This window comes from Festucalex cinctus, chromosome 20 (assembly GCF_051991245.1).
Source record: "Festucalex cinctus isolate MCC-2025b chromosome 20, RoL_Fcin_1.0, whole genome shotgun sequence".
Lineage (NCBI taxonomy): Eukaryota > Metazoa > Chordata > Actinopteri > Syngnathiformes > Syngnathidae > Festucalex > Festucalex cinctus.
Genome location: NC_135430.1, coordinates 19,459,756 through 19,482,382, shown reverse-complemented (window position 1 = coordinate 19,482,382; position 22,627 = coordinate 19,459,756). Strand labels below are relative to the sequence as shown.

At 36.5% G+C, this 22,627-nt stretch overlaps 1 protein-coding gene and 1 long non-coding RNA gene across 9 annotated transcripts in view; both read right to left on the bottom strand.

The window, feature by feature from the left end:
- Window positions 1–4,445: 4,445 nt before the first annotated feature.
- Window positions 4,446–10,560, bottom strand: LOC144009021 (uncharacterized). Its single transcript, XR_013280808.1, has 2 exons — window positions 10,035–10,560; window positions 4,446–5,762 (listed from the first exon to the last, which is right to left on the bottom strand). It is a non-coding gene; the product is annotated as an uncharacterized LOC144009021 (long non-coding RNA).
- Window positions 10,561–10,967: 407 nt separating this feature from the next.
- The window catches only part of sema5a (sema domain, seven thrombospondin repeats (type 1 and type 1-like), transmembrane domain (TM) and short cytoplasmic domain, (semaphorin) 5A), a 158,457-nt gene continuing 146,797 nt past the window's right edge, over window positions 10,968–22,627 (bottom strand). For 5 of the 8 annotated variants that reach the window (XM_077508474.1, XM_077508472.1, XM_077508473.1 and 2 more), the window contains 5 exons: window positions 21,885–22,055; window positions 20,738–20,893; window positions 19,124–19,168; window positions 17,045–17,256; window positions 10,968–11,954 (listed from right to left, as the gene is read on the bottom strand). In XM_077508474.1, the coding sequence (XP_077364600.1) occupies window positions 11,835–11,954; window positions 17,045–17,256; window positions 19,124–19,168; window positions 20,738–20,893; window positions 21,885–22,055 (704 nt within the window). In that variant the 3' untranslated portion in view covers window positions 10,968–11,834. Of the gene's footprint in view, window positions 11,955–14,389; window positions 14,743–17,044; window positions 17,257–19,123; window positions 19,169–20,737; window positions 20,894–21,884; window positions 22,056–22,627 lie in introns of all 8 variants that reach the window. The other 3 variants (XR_013280805.1, XR_013280807.1, XR_013280806.1) reach the window with 3 other exon arrangements.

Sequence of the window (22,627 nt, the reverse complement as noted above, 5' to 3'; positions counted from 1 at the left end):
TTTTCATAAAAAAATGACCATGTATAGTAAGGCTTTTTTTTCCGACATAAAAACGACCATGTATAGTAAGGCTTTTTTTTCCGACAAAAAAACGACCATGTATAGTAAGGCTTTTTTTTCATAAAAAAATGACCATGTATAGTAAGGCTTTTTTTTCATAAAAAAATGACCATGTATAGTAAGGCTTTTTTTTCATTTAAAAAATGACCATGTATAGTAAGGCTTTTTTTAATAAAAAAAATGACCATGCATAGTAAGGCTTTTTTTTTCATAAAAAAATGACCATGTATAGTAAGGCTTTTTTTTCATAAAAAAAAACGACCATGTATAGTAAGGCTTTTTTTTCCGACAAAAAAACGACCATGTATAGTAAGGCTTTTTTTTCCGACAAAAAAACGACCATGTATAGTAAGGCTTTTTTTTTTTCATAAAAAAATGACCATGTATAGTAAGGCTTTTTTTTTTTTCATAAAAAAATGACCATGTATAGTAAGGCTTTTTTTTTTTTCATAAAAAAATGACCATGTATAGTAAGGCTTTTTTTTCATAAAAAAATGACCATGTATAGTAAGGCTTTTTTTTCCGACATAAAAACGACCATGTATAGTAAGGCTTTTTTTTCCGACAAAAAAACGACCATGTATAGTAAGGCTTTTTTTTCATAAAAAAAATGACCATGTATAGTAAGGCTTTTTTTTCCATAAAAAAATGACCATGTATAGTAAGGCTTTTTTTTCATTAAAAAAATGACCATGTATAGTAAGGCTTTTTTTAATCAAAAAAATGACCATGCATAGTAAGGCTTTTTTTTCATAAAAAAATGACCATGTATAGTAAGGCTTTTTTTTCATAAAAAAAACGACCATGTATAGTAAGGCTTTTTTTTTCGACAAAAAAACGACCATGTATAGTAAGGCTTTTTTTTCATAAAAAAATGACCATGTATAGTAAGGCTTTTTTTAATTAAAAAAAATGACCATGTATAGTAAGGCTTTTTTTTCATAAAAAAATGACCATGTATAGTAAGGCTTTTTTTTTTTCATAAAAAAATGACCATGTATAGTAAGGCTTTTTTTTTCATAAAAAAATGACCATGTATAGTAAGGCTTTTTTTTCATAAAAAAATGACCATGTATAGTAAGGCTTTTTTTTCCGACAAAAAAAACGACCATGTATAGTAAGGCTTTTTCTTCCGACAAAAAAACGACCATGTATAGTAAGGCTTTTTTTTTCGACAAAAAAATGACCATGTATAGTAAGGCTTTTTTTTTTTTCATAAAAAAATGACCATGTATAGTAAGGCTTTTTTTTTCATAAAAAAATGACCATGTATAGTAAGGCTTTTTTTTCATAAAAAAAAACGACCATGTATAGTAAGGCTTTTTTTTCCGACAAAAAAACGACCATGTATAGTAAGGCTTTTTTTTCCGACAAAAAAACGACCATGTATAGTAAGGCTTTTTTTTTTTCATAAAAAAATGACCATGTATAGTAAGGCTTTTTTTTTTCATTAAAAAAATGACCATGTATAGTAAGGCTTTTTTTTTTTTCATAAAAAAATGACCATGTATAGTAAGGCTTTTTTTTTCATAAAAAAATGACCATGTATAGTAAGGCTTTTTTTTCCGACATAAAAACGACCATGTATAGTAAGGCTTTTTTTTCCGACAAAAAAACGACCATGTATAGTAAGGCTTTTTTTTCATAAAAAAAATGACCATGTATAGTAAGGCTTTTTTTTCCATAAAAAAATGACCATGTATAGTAAGGCTTTTTTTTCATTAAAAAAATGACCATGTATAGTAAGGCTTTTTTTAATCAAAAAAATGACCATGCATAGTAAGGCTTTTTTTTCATAAAAAAATGACCATGTATAGTAAGGCTTTTTTTTCATAAAAAAAACGACCATGTATAGTAAGGCTTTTTTTTTCGACAAAAAAACGACCATGTATAGTAAGGCTTTTTTTTCATAAAAAAATGACCATGTATAGTAAGGCTTTTTTTAATTAAAAAAAATGACCATGTATAGTAAGGCTTTTTTTTCATAAAAAAATGACCATGTATAGTAAGGCTTTTTTTTTTCATAAAAAAATGACCATGTATAGTAAGGCTTTTTTTTTCATAAAAAAATGACCATGTATAGTAAGGCTTTTTTTTCATAAAAAAATGACCATGTATAGTAAGGCTTTTTTTTCCGACAAAAAAAACGACCATGTATAGTAAGGCTTTTTCTTCCGACAAAAAAACGACCATGTATAGTAAGGCTTTTTTTTTCGACAAAAAAATGACCATGTATAGTAAGGCTTTTTTTTTTTTCATAAAAAAATGACCATGTATAGTAAGGCTTTTTTTTTCATAAAAAAATGACCATGTATAGTAAGGCTTTTTTTTCATAAAAAAATGACCATGTATAGTAAGGCTTTTTTTTCCGACATAAAAACGACCATGTATAGTAAGGCTTTTTTTTCCGACAAAAAAACGACCATGTATAGTAAGGCTTTTTTTTCATAAAAAAATGACCATGTATAGTAAGGCTTTTTTTTTCATAAAAAAATGACCATGTATAGTAAGGCTTTTTTTTCATTAAAAAAATGACCATGTATAGTAAGGCTTTTTTTAATAAAAAAAATGACCATGCATAGTAAGGCTTTTTTTTTCATAAAAAAATGACCATGTATAGTAAGGCTTTTTTTTCATAAAAAAAAACGACCATGTATAGTAAGGCTTTTTTTTCCGACAAAAAAACGACCATGTATAGTAAGGCTTTTTTTTCCGACAAAAAAACGACCATGTATAGTAAGGCTTTTTTTTTTTCATAAAAAAATGACCATGTATAGTAAGGCTTTTTTTTTCATAAAAAAATGACCATGTATAGTAAGGCTTTTTTTTCATAAAAAAATGACCATGTATAGTAAGGCTTTTTTTTCCGACATAAAAACGACCATGTATAGTAAGGCTTTTTTTTCCGACAAAAAAACGACCATGTATAGTAAGACTTTTTTTTCATAAAAAAAATGACCATGTATAGTAAGGCTTTTTTTTTTATTAAAAAATGACCATGTATAGTAAGGCTTTTTTTCATAAAAAAATGACCATGTATAGTAAGGCTTTTTTTTTTTCATAAAAAAATGACCATGTATAGTAAGGCTTTTTTTCATAAAAAAATGACCATGTATATAGTAAGGCTTTTTTTTTTTCATAAAAAAATGACCATGTATAGTAAGGCTTTTTTTTCATAAAAAAATGACCATGTATAGTAAGGCTTTTTTTTTTCATAAAAAAATGACCATGTATAGTAAGGCTTTTTTTTGTCATAAAAAAATGACCATGTATAGTAAGGCTTTTTTTTAATCAAAAAAATAACCATGTATAGTAAGGCTTTTTTTTCCGACAAAAAAACGACCATGTATAGTAAGGCTTTTTTTTCATAAAAAAATGACCATGTATAGTAAGGCTTTTTTTTAATTAAAAAAATGACCAAGTTATAGTAAGGTTTTTTTTTTTCATAAAAAAATGACCATGTATAGTAAGGCTTTTTTTTAATTAAAAAAATGACCATGTATAGTAAGGCTTTTTTTTCATAAAAAAATGACCATGTATAGTAAGGCTTTTTTTTTTCCATAAAAAAATGACCATGTATAGTAAGGCTTTTTTTTTTTCATAAAAAAATGACCATGTATAGTAAGGCTTTTTTTTTCATAAAAAAATGACCATGTATAGTAAGGCTTTTTTTTTGTAATAAAAAAAAAAATGACCATGTATAGTAAGGCTTTCTTTTTTGTGTAATTAGGCTTCTTTTTTTGTAAGTAAAAAAAAAAAAAAAGAGCATGTATAGTAAGGCTTTTTTTTGTAATAAAAAAAAAAAAATGACCATGTATAGTAAGGCTTTCTTTTTTATGTGTAATAAAAAAAAAAAAAAAAAAGACCATGTATAGTAAGGCTTTTTTTTTTTTTTTTGTAATTAAAAAAAAAAAAAGACCATGTATAGTAAGCCCTTTTTTTTCGTAATAATAAAAAAAAAAAAGCCTTACTGTACATGGTCATTTTTTGATAAAAAAAAAAAAAGGGCTTACTATACATGCTCATTTTTTTTGTAATTAAAAAAAAAATGACCATGTATAGTAAGCCCTTTTTTTTCATAATAAAATAAAATAATAAAAAAAAAAAAAAACTTACTATACAGTATTTTTTTTTTTAATTACAAAAAAAAGCCTTACTATACATGGTCATTTTTTTTTTAATTACAAAAAAAAGCCTTACTATACAGTGTAGAGTAAGGCATTTTTTTTTGTAATAAAAAAAAAATGACCATGTATAGTAAGGCTTAAATTACAAAAGACCATGTATATACACGTGTATACCCCAGCTCTCACCCATGTAACCCGATAATTATGGTAAGTAGATTATGAGTGAATAACTTGAATAAAAACAAAGACAGCCACTAGTACAGGATACACTTTATCTAACGTCTAACTCAAAAGACAACCTGCTGAGTGAACACAATTCGTATCAAACAAGATTACCACAGTGGGAATTTATAAAGAAAACAATACATCACAGCCATTTTTTTTCCCCCACTCAATGATCAAATGTTAGCTCAAATTTGCATATCAGCGGTGTCTGCTCAGCCGCCTCACTGATTATCCGGGATCATCTGGGGACGAAAATGTAATACCGAAGTAATCAGTCTTGTAGATGTTGATATTTTACAGGTGAAATTGAATATGTGACCTGCTGATGGTGCTACAGGGGGGAGGAGGGGGGAGGGGGAGATCAGGGGACCATTGGAGCAATTACAATTAATCCAGGGAGGAGCGTGAACCGCTCTATGAAGTGACGAGATATTCCATCAAATAGATGTTAAGACTTTTGCAAAACGTAATAAAAGACAGTCGCTTAAAAATGAGTGTGCACCAAACCTGATGATATATTAGTTATTTGGATGGCTAATTGATGGTCGTACATCAATGTAAATTAGATAGAGGTCATCACATTTGCATGGTCATGTAAACATTCATCCATCAACTATCAAGTAGTTTGTCCTCATCAGGGTCACGGATGAGTAACTAGCATAGCTAGTTGATACTGTTAATATCTATTTCAAAATATGACAATAATGTTGCTACAGATGATTTCCGTCGGATCTTTTTTACAACATTGATTTTTTCTCATGATGAACGGTTTACGACAAAACTTTCCTTCAGGCCAAGTTTTAATGAATACGTTGCTCAAATCCAATTCCAGCTCTGTTGGTTGAACATAAAAAGCGCTTTGAAAGAGACCGCCGCACCTGATACGATACGGCCTTGATGAGTCCTCACTGGTCTTTGTGGACGATTCTAATGTCGACAGAGTGTTCCTGTTCTGATAGAGACGAGGCGGGGCCGAGCCAGGGCAGCTGGGCCCGATGAGAAGAATCGAGGCTTGTGAGGAACCTGGCGGAGACGCGGAGGCTAATTGGAGCGTGCCGATATCCGCCATCTTGGCTTGTCACCTAAATAGCCGCTTTGACTGCGGTGAATAGGCCCATAAAGTATTATGGGAGGGATGATAAGCTTCATTGGAGCTTTGGCTAGTGTTGCTTTTGGCTTCCTGGAACGCCGGATCAGCACCTGGGATTCCAGATGTCTCGGAGCGGAATCGGCGGTGGGAACTCCCAAGCGACATTAGGACTCACGGTGACATTCATCCTTCTTCAGCCTGGCATGGCTGAGACGGCCGTGTCGTGCCAACTTCCTATCGACCCGCATATATCAGTCCTCCTGGATGTAGGGACCAAGCAAGGGCAGATGAGATTTTGGGCAGCACAATGTAGGGCTGCACGATATTGGAAAAACATGCAATAATGGAAAAAAAAAAAAAAAAAAGGGAAAAACATGCAATATGCCATATACTTGCTAAACATAGCGATATCGATATTATTGCGATATTTAACATGTACCTAAACCTTCATTTTTATTACCTAATGAAAGAAAAATATTTTTCATGTGGCAAAATAAGCAACCTTAATGTAATCTTAGTTAATTAATTGTACTTATTTCTTGATAATTTTCAACTATTGAATGGCGATGCACATTTTAGCATCTGACTGGTCAAATTCATATAAAAAGCATAAAATTCAATGTAAAACTTATTGCATGCCTTTGCGATATGAATATTGCATCTTTTTTCGATATATTGTGCAGCCCTAGCACAATGAATAACTTACAAAGTTACAACAATAACACCAACATGCTAATATTGTTTCTTTTTCTGTATGCACTAGGGATGCACGATAATTCTATTTTCAACCGATACCGATAAACCAATAATTTAGAAGTGCTGATGTCGATAACCGATAAGTAAGCCGATAATTGTTTGCAAAATGAACTTGAATACAAATATACTTCTGAGTCCTACTACAAGTCTAACAAATACATTGAAACATTGTATAAACTTTGCACAATGTTTCAACGTTTGTAAAGCACCATAAGCTGAATTTTATTGATATGAACCACAACCACAACAGATTGACCAACGTGGCATGTCTATAATTATTGCTGGATTTCTTTGTTATCTGGTTTATCTGTATGAAATCAAATTGCCGATAATTATCGGCAGATTTCTCGATTATCTGTTTTATCTGTTTGACATCAAATTGGTCGATAATTGCATATAATTATTGGCCACCGATATTATCGTGCATCCCTAGTATGCACTCTTAGTGAAGTTGATGACTGACTAACCACTTAGTATTGTGTGGAAGATTTGGTCTAGTGCCAAGATTGTCAAAAAAAAAAAAAAATCCTCTTGATTTTAAATAGCATCTGACATAATTATCCAAGGCACTTGACACGTGGTAAGTACATCACTTTGCCTTGTTTAATCAGCCGCTGCATTCATCACTCAAAGACGATTCGACCAGACCAATTACGGAACGACCTCCATTCAAATTGTTTTCCCAAGTATTAACTTCAGCTGTTTCCTGCTCTGAATTATCACGTCGAATCAGATGTGGGCATTCCATCAATATCGACGCTGACGGAAATTTACTGTTGATGCTAACGGTGTCATTTAGCGACGACAGAAGCCCGCTCAAAATAACATCGACGATGTGCGCCTTTGACATCTTCTCGTTTGACCTTTAGGTGATCTTTACTAGTCCCAGATGTGTTTCCTTGAAGAAAGTCACGTGCTTCCTGGTCAACTAATACGTCAAAAGACGCTAAAAAGACACATTCCTTCGTGGACGGAAGTGTGAGCGAATGTTGTGGAAATACACTTCCGCATTACGGATTCATCAAAGTGTCAGTGCGCAGGTAACAGTGGAAAATGTCATTTAGCGAAGTAAGACGAATAGAAAAGACGCAACACACACCGACTGGCGCCCGTGTTGCTTTCTCGGGCGACCACAATGAAGTCAAGGTAAAGAAGAGATTGATTCTGCGGAGCCAGACGGAGATGGGTTGTACATCGGGCTGGATCAGCACCCCCCCCCCAGCCAAACGGCAGTGTGATTAATGACACCCCCTTCCATTACCCTCTGCGTATAGACGGGACGTCAGGTTGAAGGTTGATGGAAAACATCACAGTGTGTGGTATTATGCACCATCATACGCATGAGGGTTTCGACCTCACAAAGCGCCCCCCTTCCGTTTTCCGTCGGTCTCTCGCTCTCTCTTTTCTCCCCCCCCCCCCTTGATGCCTGGCGGCATTTATATCCTTCAGGTATCCTTCCACCACTATGATTTGTCACTGCAGTGCCTGCATAAGACTTCTTGGGGAAAATGTTATTGCACATTAGGGCTGCACAATATATCGAAAAAATATTGATATCGCGATATTGGCCCTTGCAATATGCATATCGCAAAGGTATGCAATAAGTTTTATATGGAATTTTAAGCTTTTTATATGAATTTGACCAGTCAGATGCTAACTAAAATGTGCATCGCCATTCAATAGTTGAAAATTATCAAGACATAATTACAATTAACTAAGATTACACTAAGGTTGCTTATTTTGCCACATGAAAAATGTTTTTCTTTCATTAGGTAATAAAAATTTCTTTCTTTAGGTACATGTTAAATATCGCAATAATATCGATATCGCTATGTTCAGCAAGTATATCGCATAATGCACATGCTTTTGGGTGATTGGACTTTGTACAGTCTCATTCCCCAAAAACATTACATACACCTGTAAATAACATGACAGATATATATTTTTAAATATTTTGGTTTTCCCCACATTTTTTATCCTGGTATTTTTGACCCTTCATTTTCTATGGAAAACATATTTAATCTTTATCAGTACAGGGAGTCCTCGACTTAAGGCGCATTCGACCTAAGGTCATGCCCGGTCCGCCATTTTGGCCCCGTCCGCCATCTTGGCTCCTCATCAGCTATTTAGCCCTTAGCTAGTGCTAGCGCTTGTGCACTTGTGGGAGTATCTTTGGCTTTTTCTCTCTCTTTTTTTTTTTCACATCATGGCCCCAAAAAAGAAAGCAACGTCTTCTATCAATGTTGATCCAGCCCAAAGAAAAGCAATTACCATGGAAACGAAGCTAAACAACATAAAAAGATGGCAGAAAGGAGCGACACCGACGATCGGCAAAGACTTGGGCTTCAGTCGGACAGCATTTTATTATTATTATTATTTTTTTTTTAATGTAATTTAGATTTGTTATGCAAATTATTTTGATGTAACTATTGACTTTAATGGGGAAATTCGACTTAAGTCTAAATTTGGGTTACGTCGCTAGCGTAGGAACGGAACTCCAATGTAACCGGAGGACTCCCTGTAATGGTTGAAGATTTTTGGGGGTTTGTTTAAAAAAAAAAAAATCAAAAAAAAAAATCAAAAATAAAAAAAATCCCCCAACTAATAAGATTCACCTCAACTACTGAGATGAATTGTTTCCCATGATATAATTACTGCAATGAAGCTGTGCAAAATAAAATAAATAGGCTGTTTTGAATGATTGACATTATGCTTTTATCATTGTAGCTGCATCATACTGATATTTAGACGTCAACCTAAAAATGTACTTACAATAATATACTTTACGCAGCCATATTAGTCTGTTTACGATGACATTCTGATCGACACTGCATTTGTTGAGTATGAATTATAAGCAGCAAAATACACCCGTTTGTATCCATCTCAGGGGTGGCCATTTTGCCCTTTGTTATTGACTGAAAATGACATTTCAATGACTCAGAGATCAGTTAACAACCAATTAGGGCGCACCTGTTTTCTGAGTTTGGTTATATGACATTCGCAAGGTGAGCCGTGATTGGTCGTTCAATGAGTCCTGAGCACTGATCTGTATATAGCCGACAGCCCATACACGCCCGTGCAAGCGACAGGGCGGCCATCTTGCTAAGCGGTCAAGAAAATGGATGGAAATCATGCTTTTATATAGTAACTGTCTCAAATGTTCCCAAATTTCGATACTGTAAATGTGTAGGATCGTACGCCGATAAACGGTTCTTGGGAGAAGCAATATGGCGGCCTTGCGGCTTCAAAAGTCTTGGCCTATCGGCGATCCGGTCATCCATTCAGATCAGTCGTCCTTGAGCAACTGCAATAGTCAGACAACAGCAAGTGGCAAAATGGATAAAACAGGTAGATTTTGCTGCTTTATTCATTAAATACAACTTTGTGTGTATATACATACATACATACATACATACATACATACATACATACATACATACATATATATATATATATATATATATATATATATATATATTAGTGCTGTCAAGTGATTAAAACATTTAATCTAATTAATCATAAGTCAACTGTGTGATTAATCATGATTAATCACATTTCCCTCAGGCTGAATAAAGTTGCTCTTCAGGAAAAAAAAAAATTAGGACAATACTACAATTGATTTAATATTTGTTTTACGATCCAATGTATGATATTTGAATGAATTAATACTTAACGATATAGTTTTAAAATTGTATTTAACAACTCAGTTCGTATAAAATAAAATAATTAAAATAAATAAAGTGTGCCGTTACTCGGAGATAATTATGGTTGCTTACCGATGTCCAGTGGTCTCCTGTCAGTGCAACAAACGTAGCATTGGCTAGTTGCTCCACCTTCGATGTCTTTTCATTTTCAAAAAGTTCGTGAATATTTGTGACAATAGTTGCCCGTGAAGTTCTGTATCTGGATGAGATTTTCAAAGCCCTCGTATTCGACTCTGGCAACTCACGTAGCGATAGCAGTAGTCAACCTCCTTGTTGTCTTTGTGTTGACAAGGCCGAGGCCGCACTCCGCCATTGTAGCTTGACGACTGCGGCTTGTTCCCGTGGTGTCGTTGTTGTTAGCGTCATTGCTAACACTAGCGAAGATGTGCTTTTTCCGAAAGTCGTACTTTAGTCTGGTTGTGCTTCGATGGAACGACAGTTCATCACAGTAGTATGTGCACACAAGTTGGGTTTTATCCATTAGGCAGCTTTTTAAAACGGAATTTGCCACGAAGCAGTCCTGGGCCATTCTCCTCACTCATCGCGACTGACTGCATTTTGACCTGCATTGCACTGCGGAGAAAGTCAACTTCCGCTTGTGGGGACTACGGGAGGCAGTTGTGGCCAAAATAATTGTAGTGGTAAATTGCGTTTTTGTTTTTTTTAAACTGCGTTAATAATTCCAGATTAATCACGGTCGTTAACGCGTTATTGTTGACAGGCCTAATATATATATATATATAAAGGTTTTATGATATAATTGTGATTAGTTTAGTTGAAAGAGGCACACTGGAACATAGTGAATTAAGTTAACTACATTACAAACACGTCTTGATTATTTCTGTGAATAGTTTTATGGTCTTATTTGCATTACTGTGTATCACTAACCTATAATAAGTCATAATTCTAATGTAAAAGGGATTTGTTAGCTCAGCGTTTAACACTGCATTCGACTTGTGTACAAAGGTGTCAACATGAATGTGTAAAACACTCATCACAAGTACATAGTGTCTGAAGCAGCTTTTAATTTATGCACAGCAACACAAGCAGACATGTAAAAAGAGTTAGTTGCAACGGAACCACGGAATAAACCTAATATTTGGTTATGAACAAATATGTCTCTTCTTGATGACAACTTTACACGGGCAGCTCTCCAGTTGGCAAGAATCGTGTTTGCTACACTGCATCTGTACAGTAAATACCATGAACAAACATCCTGCTCCCACAAATACAAAGACAAAAAAAAAAGCAAACACTTATCTTTAACATTTATTTTTTCTTACAAAAATTACAAAAAGTACTGCGACTGAATTGGTGCAGGCTGATGTGAATACTGCGTTACTTTTCAGAGTACACAAAGTGTTAATTCTATTAACACTTGAAAAAAATACAACCAAAATTATACGTAATCAATCAAATCACTTTTTGCATGAATTTTTAACGAAAAAAATGACTTAAAATATCTACATCCTGATTCTTACGAGTCATCTTAAAAAAAAATAAAAAAAAATAAAAAAATAAATTGGAACGCTGTCATGCAAACTGAGACGTCGGATGAGTCATGCAAAGCTTGATTTCGTGTGCCTCATTATAAACGCGGCACTTTCACAGAAAAGTTTCAAATCAGATTCCCCTTTGTGGCGTTTGTCCAGTTGGTCAGTGGGAGACGCAGAACGAGAAGTGAGCCTTCCGAGCGTACCGCAAGGCACCTGAGAGTGGGCCGGCCCCCTCTGTACGGCACGGCGACGCGTTCACGTCGTCGCTGCCAGAGTCTCAGAGCGGACGGAGCTGCCACCAATCTCGACAGAATACGGGACACACACAAAAATCATTGAGTCAGGATGGGAGGGCAGCAATTTGGCATCTTCTCGTTTAATAGTCGTCGTAGGTGTTGAGGTCGGTGAAGTATGCGTTGGTGTAGGTCTTGCCGGCGAGCTGTGGGTTGAAGTACTTTTGCCGTTCCTCCAGAATCAGATTGTTTTTGTTGAAGGCCTGCGTGAGGAAACATTCAAGGGAACAGTCAGTATGATGTCATTTGCTTCATACTGATGAAATCATTTTTCAGGTCATAAAATGGGAAGGCGCATCAGGGGCTGCACTGAAAAGTAGTCAATAAAATATTTTCTATTCTTGAATTCACATTTTAGGATAGGAATTTTAAAATTCATTTAGGTATACTACTACAATTTTACTCTTATGGATTTATCGTGGCGTTACTTAGCAAAAAATACCACACTAAGTGAAAGTCATACAGTAGAGGTTGATTAAAAAAAAAAAAAAAAAAAAATTAGTAATGATTTCTCATTATGTTTTTCATTTGTTTTTCATTATGTTTGTGTTTTTTTTATTATACTGTTTTTTTAATTTAATAATAATTTAACAATACTTTTATTTAATATTTTTTTATTTAATTCATGTTTTTTGGTAGTTTTTTTTCATTTGTTTTTTTATTTTATGTTTTAAAGCTGCAAAATTGATAAAATATATATCGAAGCCATAAAAGGTGAACCGCGTTATAGCAAGGGAACACTGTACATCATATTTATATATAACATCAATTTAATTTTACCCTCAAGCAGTTCTTTTGTTCCAGCTAACCAAATCCAAATACTGGCCCAAGCCAATTTTGATACAGTAAAATTATGACAGTTTTTTTTTTGGTATTTTGCTTTTGCTGCATCATGGTTGGAATATGTAAACTTTTTTTTTTTTAATTGTAATATTACAACTTTATTCGTATGTTACAATTTATGTCTATTATACAAAAAATGTAAACCAAAATCTTTTTCATTAACTTGCCAGCAATTTTCAAGTTTTAGTTTTATGACTTTACTCTAGTAAAACTATTTTTAGAAAAATAAAATTTTATCTTTTACAACTATGACTGCTTTCTCACAATATTGAGATTTTATTCTTGTAGTTCTTTTTCCTTTTTTCTCTAATAAAACCACATTTTTTATTGTTCAACTTGCTTCTTGTACATGATTTTTTTAAATGGTAAACATTTCTCTAAAAAATGTTTATCTGAATTTTAATCTAGTCTCATGACTTCAAATTATTACTTTTTTTTTTTTTTTAAATGGTCCTTATTGTCATTATTTAAATTTTGATCTTGTAAAATTCTGACGTTTAATAATTTTTTATTTTTTTTTTTATGGAAAAAATTCAATCTCATACTTTTATTCCCTTATCCTCCTCTTTTTGTCTTAATTCTTTTCAGTGTGGCCCGAAAAAAATAACATCAAGCAACTGAAAGGCATAAAATGAAACATCCATTTGGGGGTGGGGGAAGAACCAATGTCAGGTTATTGTGAACGGGGTTGAAAAGAGCGCAAGGCCACCACGTGCTTTCCTGTGCATTGGTCTCTGTCATCGCTAACAACCAGCTTCAGCCGTTTTGGTACTTTCAAAGAATATTAACAACAAGGAGAGTCACGGGGCTGTGTCCTCTTTGTGACCTTTGTCAACAGAATCGGCTTTGGAGCTTTAAGTACGACATCAGCAATTTGATGAGTTGTTCATATTGTATGTGCTGAGGGGCTGCGTAATTGAACACTTGATGATGCTGCATATAGATCGACATTGATGGGGAACAAAGGCACTGAGCGCAAAAAAAATAAAACCTCATTTATTTGGCTTCATTCCTATTATGTGATTTGTACTCAACGGAATGTAATCAACACGTTGTTGGGCCCCGGGGACACTTGTACCGCATCACCGCAACCGAGGCCCCTTGGCGGCCTCCTTCACAGCTGCGCTCGAGCGCTAATGAGCATCGTCTCACCGAGAAAGTGCTGACTGAAAGATTGTCTGATTCCGAAGAATCGAGCGTTTGCGGTAATGTGTTGGAAAACGTAGCGTGGAAATGACGCGATTGCGCGCCTAAGAGGACCGTTTGAATGCGCACGCAACATTTATTCCGCCGTCATGGTGGGGAAAAGGACTAAAAATGCAGTATTTAAGGAAACTAATTTGAATAGCTCAATAGGACTAGGATTGCAATTCTTTTTTTTTTGTGGCCACAGATTGAAAATTTTTACATTTAGCAATGCAGAGTAGACAACATCTTCACAGTCCTGTTCAAATGCCACATTTTTGTAATATTAAAAAAATAACACCAAATGAGATTTCTGAACATTTTTTCGTTTCCCAGCAGAAGCCTAAAACTTGAGCACGGTTAAAGTTTTTTGGTAAGGATGAGCAAGTAGCTACTATATATTTATCAGGTATCAAATCCGGCGGATTGTGTAGATGACATTCACATGCACTTTACTTCGAAGTTAAAATTCCGCTTCAAGCTGAACTGGCATTAGCGATGAACAGAGGAACATTTCAAAATGCGTCGTCCATACAGCAAATGAAACACATAAAAAAATCGGACAAAACACGAGACAAGCATGCAATCGCAAAGAGAAAGATCATCTCACAAGCCGTGCAGGGGAGAGGAAGGGAGCGCGAGTCCTTCGTGAGGGGTTGGGAGTGGGGGCGGGGCTTAGCATGGAGAAGATGAACTAGAGGCTGTACTCCAACCTGTCACGCACAGGAAGTGCCACAGGAAGTGGAAGGAGGCGGAACAGGAAGTTTGTTTTGGTCAGAGAATTGGTTGGGGGGGGGGGGATGACGGACGGGTGGTGGCGGGGCTTGGAGAGGTGGGATGTTGTAGCGAGGTCAGTGGTTAGTAGAATATCTCCAGGCCCCGCATAGACACGCCCATGTTAGCAGAGACAGGCTGGTGGTGCATGGCGGGCTCGTCCAAGGGCAAGAGAACCGAAACGTCAGGCTGCAAGGAGAGGAAGGAAACAACACCAAACCTTTTGCTTTCATCGTCAAACATAGCATTCGGCTTACAACTAAATCAAAAGCAGGCGTAATTCTGCCTTTGTTCATTTCATAATGGAGCCCATTTCGAAAGACGGACGCCTGAGGAAAAACTGTCTTCATTCTCTTTATTTTCGTAATATGATGTAGACCGTCTGTATTAATATCCGCCCGCGTCTGCAAATGAACAGAGCAAATTACGCTCCGGACTCTAATTGCGTGACAGACAAATGCTCCTGACACCTTCATGCCTTGATGAAATTACACTTGGAGGGGTTTCGTGCTGAGCAAAAGGATCGGTTCTGCCCAAAAGAGCCCCCGGGGTATTCGCTCACTTTTTTTTTTTTTTTTAAGTTTAGAAAATGCTGCTTATGTAATAATCCCCATTTTTTTTTCCAGGCCATCGCTGCAGATCTAAAATGCAGCAAGGTAACAGAAAAGGATAAAGGCTGGGATACGTGACTACACGAAACCGAATCGTGTTTTTGGAACAGTTTGTGGAAGGTCAAGCCTAATTAAATGACATGATTGGGTAAGTTTGCTGTGAAAAAAAAAAATAACACCATTCACAGAATAGTGGCCTCAATTGCAAGCACTTGGAAAGGAAATCTTGTTCATTTATGTAAACAAGACGTACTGTACTTCCACAAACTATAAACAGACCTGAACGCTACAATCTAAATACTGTATGACTGAGAAAAACAAAAAACATTTGTCTTGTTTCAACCAAGCAGTACAATGCAGTATGGTACGATATTTTTTCTTGCCTTAAAAATCTGTATCGGATTGTTGTTTGTACACCCACCCCAATGGGGCGGCCATCGTGGACAAAACATTAGGTACACCCCAGGTTATTGTCTGGAGACTTCCCAAATGAGGTGGCCATATTGACTAAAACATTACGTACATTGCAAATTCTTTTCTGTAGCCTTACCCAATGTGGCGGCCATGTTGGACAAAACATGTACACCTCTTGATTCTTGTCTGTGGGCCTCCTCACTAGGGTGGGCATGTTGGACAAAACATTAGTTACACCCCAGATTGTCTCCACAATGCATCACAAGGCATCCACAATGGGGCGGCCATATTGGCCAAATCATTAGGTACCCATGGATTCTCATCTGTAGACATCTCCAATAGGGTGGCCATATTGGCCAAAACATTAGGTACACCCTAGATTCCTGTCTGTAGGCTCCCCCACTAGGGCGGCCATGTTGACCAAAATGTTAGGTACACCCCAGATTCTTGTCTACAGGCATCCCCAATGCGGTGACCATACTGGCCAAAACATTAGGTACCCCTGGATTCTCATCTGTAGTCTCCCCCACTAGGTTGGCCATGTTGGACAAAACATTAGGCACACTCCAGATTCACAATGGGGCAGCCATACTGGGAAAAAAAATCATAAATACCCGCTGGATTCTCATCTATAGACATCTTCAATAGGGTGGCCATATTGGCCAAAACATTAGGTACACCCCAAATTCTTGTCTGTAGACTTCCCCACTAGGGCGACCATGTTGGCCAAAACATTAGGTACCAGCCAGATTCTCGTCTGTAGACATCTCAATGGGGCGGCCATTTTGGCTAAATCATTCGGTGCACCCCACATTCTTGCATCCCAATTGCAAGAGTCAGCAGTCCCATTCAAAGTTTCCGCAGCAATCGTCTAGTTGACATTATTATAATGAAAAGATAACAAAAATATTTGCTTCAAGCTGAATTTTTGACAGAATGGGTATTATTTAGAACAGGAGTGCCCAATTGGTAGACCATGGACTGTTCCCAAGTCGATTTTAAGGGGTGTAGCTTTTATGGTGGCTTTATATGACGATGCTCCATCCCAACGCGGCCAACCAGATCAGGGTTTATGATCCTGAAACGAATTGAACTGCTTGGTGGAAACGTGGTTTATACAAGCATGTCGAACCGAGGCCAAATCCAACCACACCAGAATGTCATAGTACGACCCAGTGATATTACTCAGAAGATGACATAAGGGGAGCTCTCCAAGACACAGTGCGAGTGTTCCCTGACGGCCCCGGGGCGCATGAATATATTATGAGAAAGCAGAAGTTTGACGCCGACACAGAACAAAGTGACACAGCGAGACGCCAGAGGAGCACATGAAAAGAAAAGCACGCAACACTTGTCAATCTGTTACAAAGGCTCGAGGGTGTCAGCACTCTGCAGGTGGCAGTGTGACAGTCAGTCATGCAGCAGGAAAAGTGTATTATTGTGTTCCAAAAAGATCAAGCACAGACCTTAATGGCCTCCACGGTGTCGTATTTGTCCAGTTTGTTGATGTGGTTGGTGATGCTGGTGTTGAGCGGCGCGGCCGAGATGGGGTGGATGACGGTGGCGTCGTGCGACTGCTGCTGGTAGTGCTGGCAGTACGAGTACACCAGGAGGGTGACCAGACATCCCAGGATGGAGCTACTGAGACCCACGGCAATCATGTGGAACAGGTTGAAGTCTGAATGGAGGTGAAGAAGAGGGGAGGGAGTTGGTAGCTGGCCAATTCATACTGTTATGATGGCTTTGTTAAGGCCCAAGGACACACCTTGGACTGGATGACAACCAATCACAGGGCACATATAGACAACCCATTCAATCAAATTAGTCTTTAATTATTAACTTAACGTGCATATTTTTGGAAAGTGGCAGGAATTTGAAGTACCTGAGGAAAATTCCACCCTGTAAGACACTGTTTCTTAGCCCCGGTCCTCGAGTACCCCTACCCGGCTTGTTTTCCATGTCTCCCCAGCCAACACAGCTGAAGATCGTTATCAGGATTCGTGCAGACCTCACTGATTAGCTGATCGTTTGAAACACTTAAGAGAGCGATGGAAAACAGGCTAGGTAGGACCAGGGTTGAGAACCACTGCTCTAAGGCTTCGAGCCCGGATTCGAACCCACTCTTACACATAATGTGCTAAACAGTCAACCCTTTGATGAATTAATCTGATTGATTGAATTAAAAGGTGTTGGAAAGTCACTAATTATTTGTATGCATGTTTTCTTCCTGATGAATATGAATGTATTTTAGGGATTCTGATGCGGAACACCCTGAAAAGAACTGTACAGGAAGTCAGACATTTTGGTCAGAAGCATTTTGTTGAAATACAGATCATCGCTACTATGTGAAAAATGTGTCCATTTTTTTTGGGACATATTTATATATTTGGGATAAAACTGAATGCAGACATCCCAAAAACGCAAAAATGTATTATTTATTTATTTTCCGAGACTGCCCCTTAGCACACTCGTTGAAAAACATTGTAAAAAACTGTGAATAAGGAAATCGTGGTTGAGTCACTGAGTCTGAATTGATTCTACAGTGACCTTCTGTCGGAATAATTTTAAATATAAGCTATCATACATTTGCTGCAATAAAGAATTGCTTCTGTTTGCAATAAAGATTGCTTTGCACATTCACATAGCCGAGCTGTACGCTATCTTAACAGAAGATGACTCAAGAAGCACAAGAACATCTAACGCAGCAGAATGGTTAGAGCAAGTCTGCTGAGGCCGCCTGTTTTCTGTTGAGAAATGATTGCAAACTTGACCACACATGTACTCAGCAATCTTCCACTCACACACACACAAATGAGTACTGTGTGTTCCAACTATGTTTTGCATTTGCATTATTAGGTTTGGAACACATATGTAACCAAAAACACTGTCAGAATTTAAGAAATAATTAAGGTTTTACTTTTGCGGTGTGAAACTAACATTCATCACAAAACATCACTATTCTGCATTATTTAGTGAGTACTTCAAAGGTTATTACTTATTACGTATGCAATATTGCATTCAAGTTTTTAAAATATACTGTAGATTTGAAAAAGTTACTAATCTTGTCAGTAACTTTGTCAAGTTTCGCTCTTTTTTTTTTTTGAATATAAATAAACATATCACATGTGACAGCAACAATTTGGGTATTTGGCTGCAAACGAACATTTTCTTGACTACCAGCTGCCAGTTGTGCACCAACGCGCGCACGCGAGCGCTTCTTATGAACTCTGAGCACTTTCATCAGCACTCCTGCAGCTGTTGCTGAAGTAAACATGGTTAAAAGAGATTTTATTGATCCCCTCAAACTGTAACTGTGTAGCTACGGTACATTTTACTCGGGATTTCTGCACCTGAATTTCAAGTGCTAGAGAAGTACGTTACTGGGGGAAATTTGTGACTGCAGCGAGATATTATCAGATCAGCATTTTCCTTTAATTTTTTTTTTTTTTTTTTTTTTACAGTGGGATTTATATTCATTTAAGCAAATTAATGCCTGCCCATGTCGGTTTCTCACACACCTCCAACTACACGCATACATTTATTACCTCCACAGCGTCTCTCCTCCTGACTGGAGCGTGCAATGGAGACTTCTGTTAAAAGGAGAAGGAAAAAAAAAAAGCAAAAGGTATCAGAATTAGGCCTGGAACCGGCACAAACACGCTCCTGCTCGCGTGACAAATTACACCTCCGTTGGCGAGCGCTGAGATGAAAGCCGCTTTCAGTATGATAAAGATTACCCGAGAAACTCCGCAAGCTATAATCGCGGCCGTGGCGGCACCTGGAGTGCTTTATGAAAAGTAGACGTCCTCATTAGAGAAAATGAAGCACGAGACGTTTCTAACGCGCCCTAATTGACAAGGCTTCCCATTTAAAAGGCGATTGATGAGCAACGAAAATGGGTAATTCTGTAAGAATTAATACAGAATGCTTAAAAGGCTTTGATTGAGGTTTATTTATGAAAATGCTAATTAGCACGGGGCTCATGAATATTGTAAAGTCATCCATTTTGTAGACCAGGGGTGTCCAAACTTTTTCATTTGAGGGCCACATACAGAAAATCAGAAGGACGCAAGGGCCACATCATGTTATGAAGAGAAATTGTGCTTAGTCCTAAAAATTGTACAAATAATTGATTTGTGCTTTTGCATATTTAGTTATATATATTTTAGTTATATATTTAGTTTTGTTTAAGTTTTTTTTTTTTTTTTTTTTTTATTTAGTTTTAATTCTTTTTCAGGGTGGTTCTGTTAGTTTTTTTTTTTTTAGTTTTAGTTCTATAATAAATGCTTAGTTTTAGTTTAGTTAGTTTCAGTATTATTATTATTATTATTATTATTATTTTTAATTTTGTGTGTATTACTCATGCGCAACATTTAAAAAACACCATGGACGCAACGTCATTATTCCAGTTTATATCAAAATAAATCTACTAAAAGTCACATTTAAAATCATCCCCCAAAGCTCATGCATTAAATTAATTACCAAAGACTAAAACGAAGGACATTTTTTGCTATTATTATAGTTTAATTTTAGTTTTGTAAAAATAAAATGTAGTTTCAGTTAATTTTTGTTTTTAAAAAAGCATCTTCGCTTTTGTTTCATTTCGTTAACGAAATTGTTTTTTGAATTTTAGTTTTTTCGTTAGTTCGAGTTAACTAAAATAACCTTTAATAGCACCTGTGTTTTTCGACACCCTCCCTTCTTACTTTGACCATCTCCAAACATTTTTGTTTTTATTTTATTTGAACTGAGTCAAATGCCATTTTTAGCATATGTTGCGGGCCACAAAAAAATGGACGGCGGGCCGCAAATGGCCCCCCGGGCCGTAGTTTGGACACCTCTGTTGTAAAGGCATCCATTTTGTAGACTTTAGTAGTTGTTTATGACTAATATGTTTAATCTTGCGCCATGATGCTGCTATGGAAAAATCAATGCAGATGTGTGTTTCACATTACTTTCTGTCAATAGCAATATGGCGGTCTAAGCAGATATCAATATTATCGACAAAGAAAAGACAGTTGCCATTTCTTCCAATTTTTTTCCACAGGAAATTGCATGCCTCGCCTTGTCTCACCTTTTACATCATACAAACTGCCCAGAGCGAGATAAATAACGTATGTTATCATTACATAATTGAAAACGACTGCGTTAGGTCTTACCTGGAATGAGATTGGAGTCGGGGGAGCACGGCCTGCTCTCGCTGCTGTTTCCTGAGCACTGATTCCCAGTCGGAAACAGCACGTCGCAATGACGGACACGCAACTGGGACCCCCGGGAGTCGCACTGGGACCACTGGGACCAGCCGGACCAGCTCTCTGCAAACAAAAAATGACAAGTCAATCCCACAGTTGTTTGTGTGGGTCCTTGGTTATGTATTAGGCATGCATGAGTGACCTCCACAAGGGAATAGAGCAGGGGTGTCCAAACTACGGCCCGGGGGCCATTTGCGGCCCGCCGTCCATTTTTTCGTGGCCCGCGACATGTGCTAAAAATGGCATTTGACTCAGTTCAAGTAAAATAAAAACAAAAATGTTTGGAGATGGTCAAAGTAAGAAGGGAGAATGTCAAAAAAAACACAGGTGCTATTAAAGGTTATTTTAGTTAACTAAAACTAACGAAAAAACAAAAATTCAAAAAAACAATTTCGTTCACGAAATAAAATAAAAACGAAGATGCTTTAAAAAAAAAGAAAACTAACTGAAACTACATTTTATGTTCACAAAACTAACTAAAATAAAACTATAATTATAGCAAAAATGTCCTTCAGTTTAGTCTTTGGTAATTCATTTAATGCATGAGCCTTTTAGTAGATTTATTTTGATATAAACCGGAATAATGACGTTGCGCCCATGGTGTTTTTTAAATATTGCTCACAATACTACACATTAAAAATAATAAAATAAAACTAAAACTAATACTGAAATTAACTAAATTAATACTAAGCATTTATTAAATAACTAAAACTAATAAAAAACTAACAGAACCACCCTCAAAACTAATTAAAACTAACTAAATTTAAAAAACAAAACTCAAATGAAAAATTCCAAAACTATAATAACCCTACTGCCATATTACAAATATATATACTGTAGCATTTTCTAAATATGCAAAAGCACAAATAAGTTATTTGTACAATTTTTATGACTAAACACAATTTCTCTTCATATCATTATGTGGCCCTTGCATCCTTGTGATTTTCTGTATGTGGCCCTCAAATGAAAAAGTTTGGACACCACCTGGCATATAGAGTGACTGAAAAGGACTTGTGATGGATCTGCGTGTGCTTTTAAGAGCGTGCGTGCGGACCTGGACAAGCTTGAGTGTTGCATAGCGCCTCCTCAGTGTGCAGACCAAGGCAGATGTCCCCTCCGTAAGCAGGCGGGGGGTTACTGCAAGTTCGAGTCCTCATGTAATGTCCACCTCCACACGTCACAGAGCACTTGGACCATGAAGACCAGCAGGACCAACTTCCATCCACTAAAGGCGGCAGGGGGACAAAGGGGGAGACACTTTCACTCAATTATGCAGCACTCTTAGACGGCAGTCCAACTTTTTTTCTTTTTCTTAATAATGAAGTGCTCCTTATGTTCTATGGATAATTTAGGATGCTAACAAACCGCTAATTAATTACGCCATCGCTGTATAATACAGCGGAAGTCGCCAATCTAAGTGGCTAGCGGCTCGCCGTTAGCATTACTGAGTGTCTGGCTGGTAGGAAGTTGTAAATGAGTTTGACTGGCTTACTTGAATTCTTTTTCAATATTCTGGACCAAGGCTACTTTGCAATTCACTCTCCATGTTTAAAGTAAAGGAATGTGAAGAAAAAAAAAAAAGATAAATAGAACTTTGTCTTCATTTATTTTATAAAACACTTTAGGCCATTAAAAAAAGAAAAACATTCCACTCAAAATGTCAAACTCAGCCGTTTAGATTACAGGAGTGCAACATTAAGCCATTAAAATACCTTGTTATTTTACAGCATGTATAAAATAAGAATGTTTCTGTCTCATATTGCACTGAAAGTTGTGTTCCTAAATCCTAAACCGTTA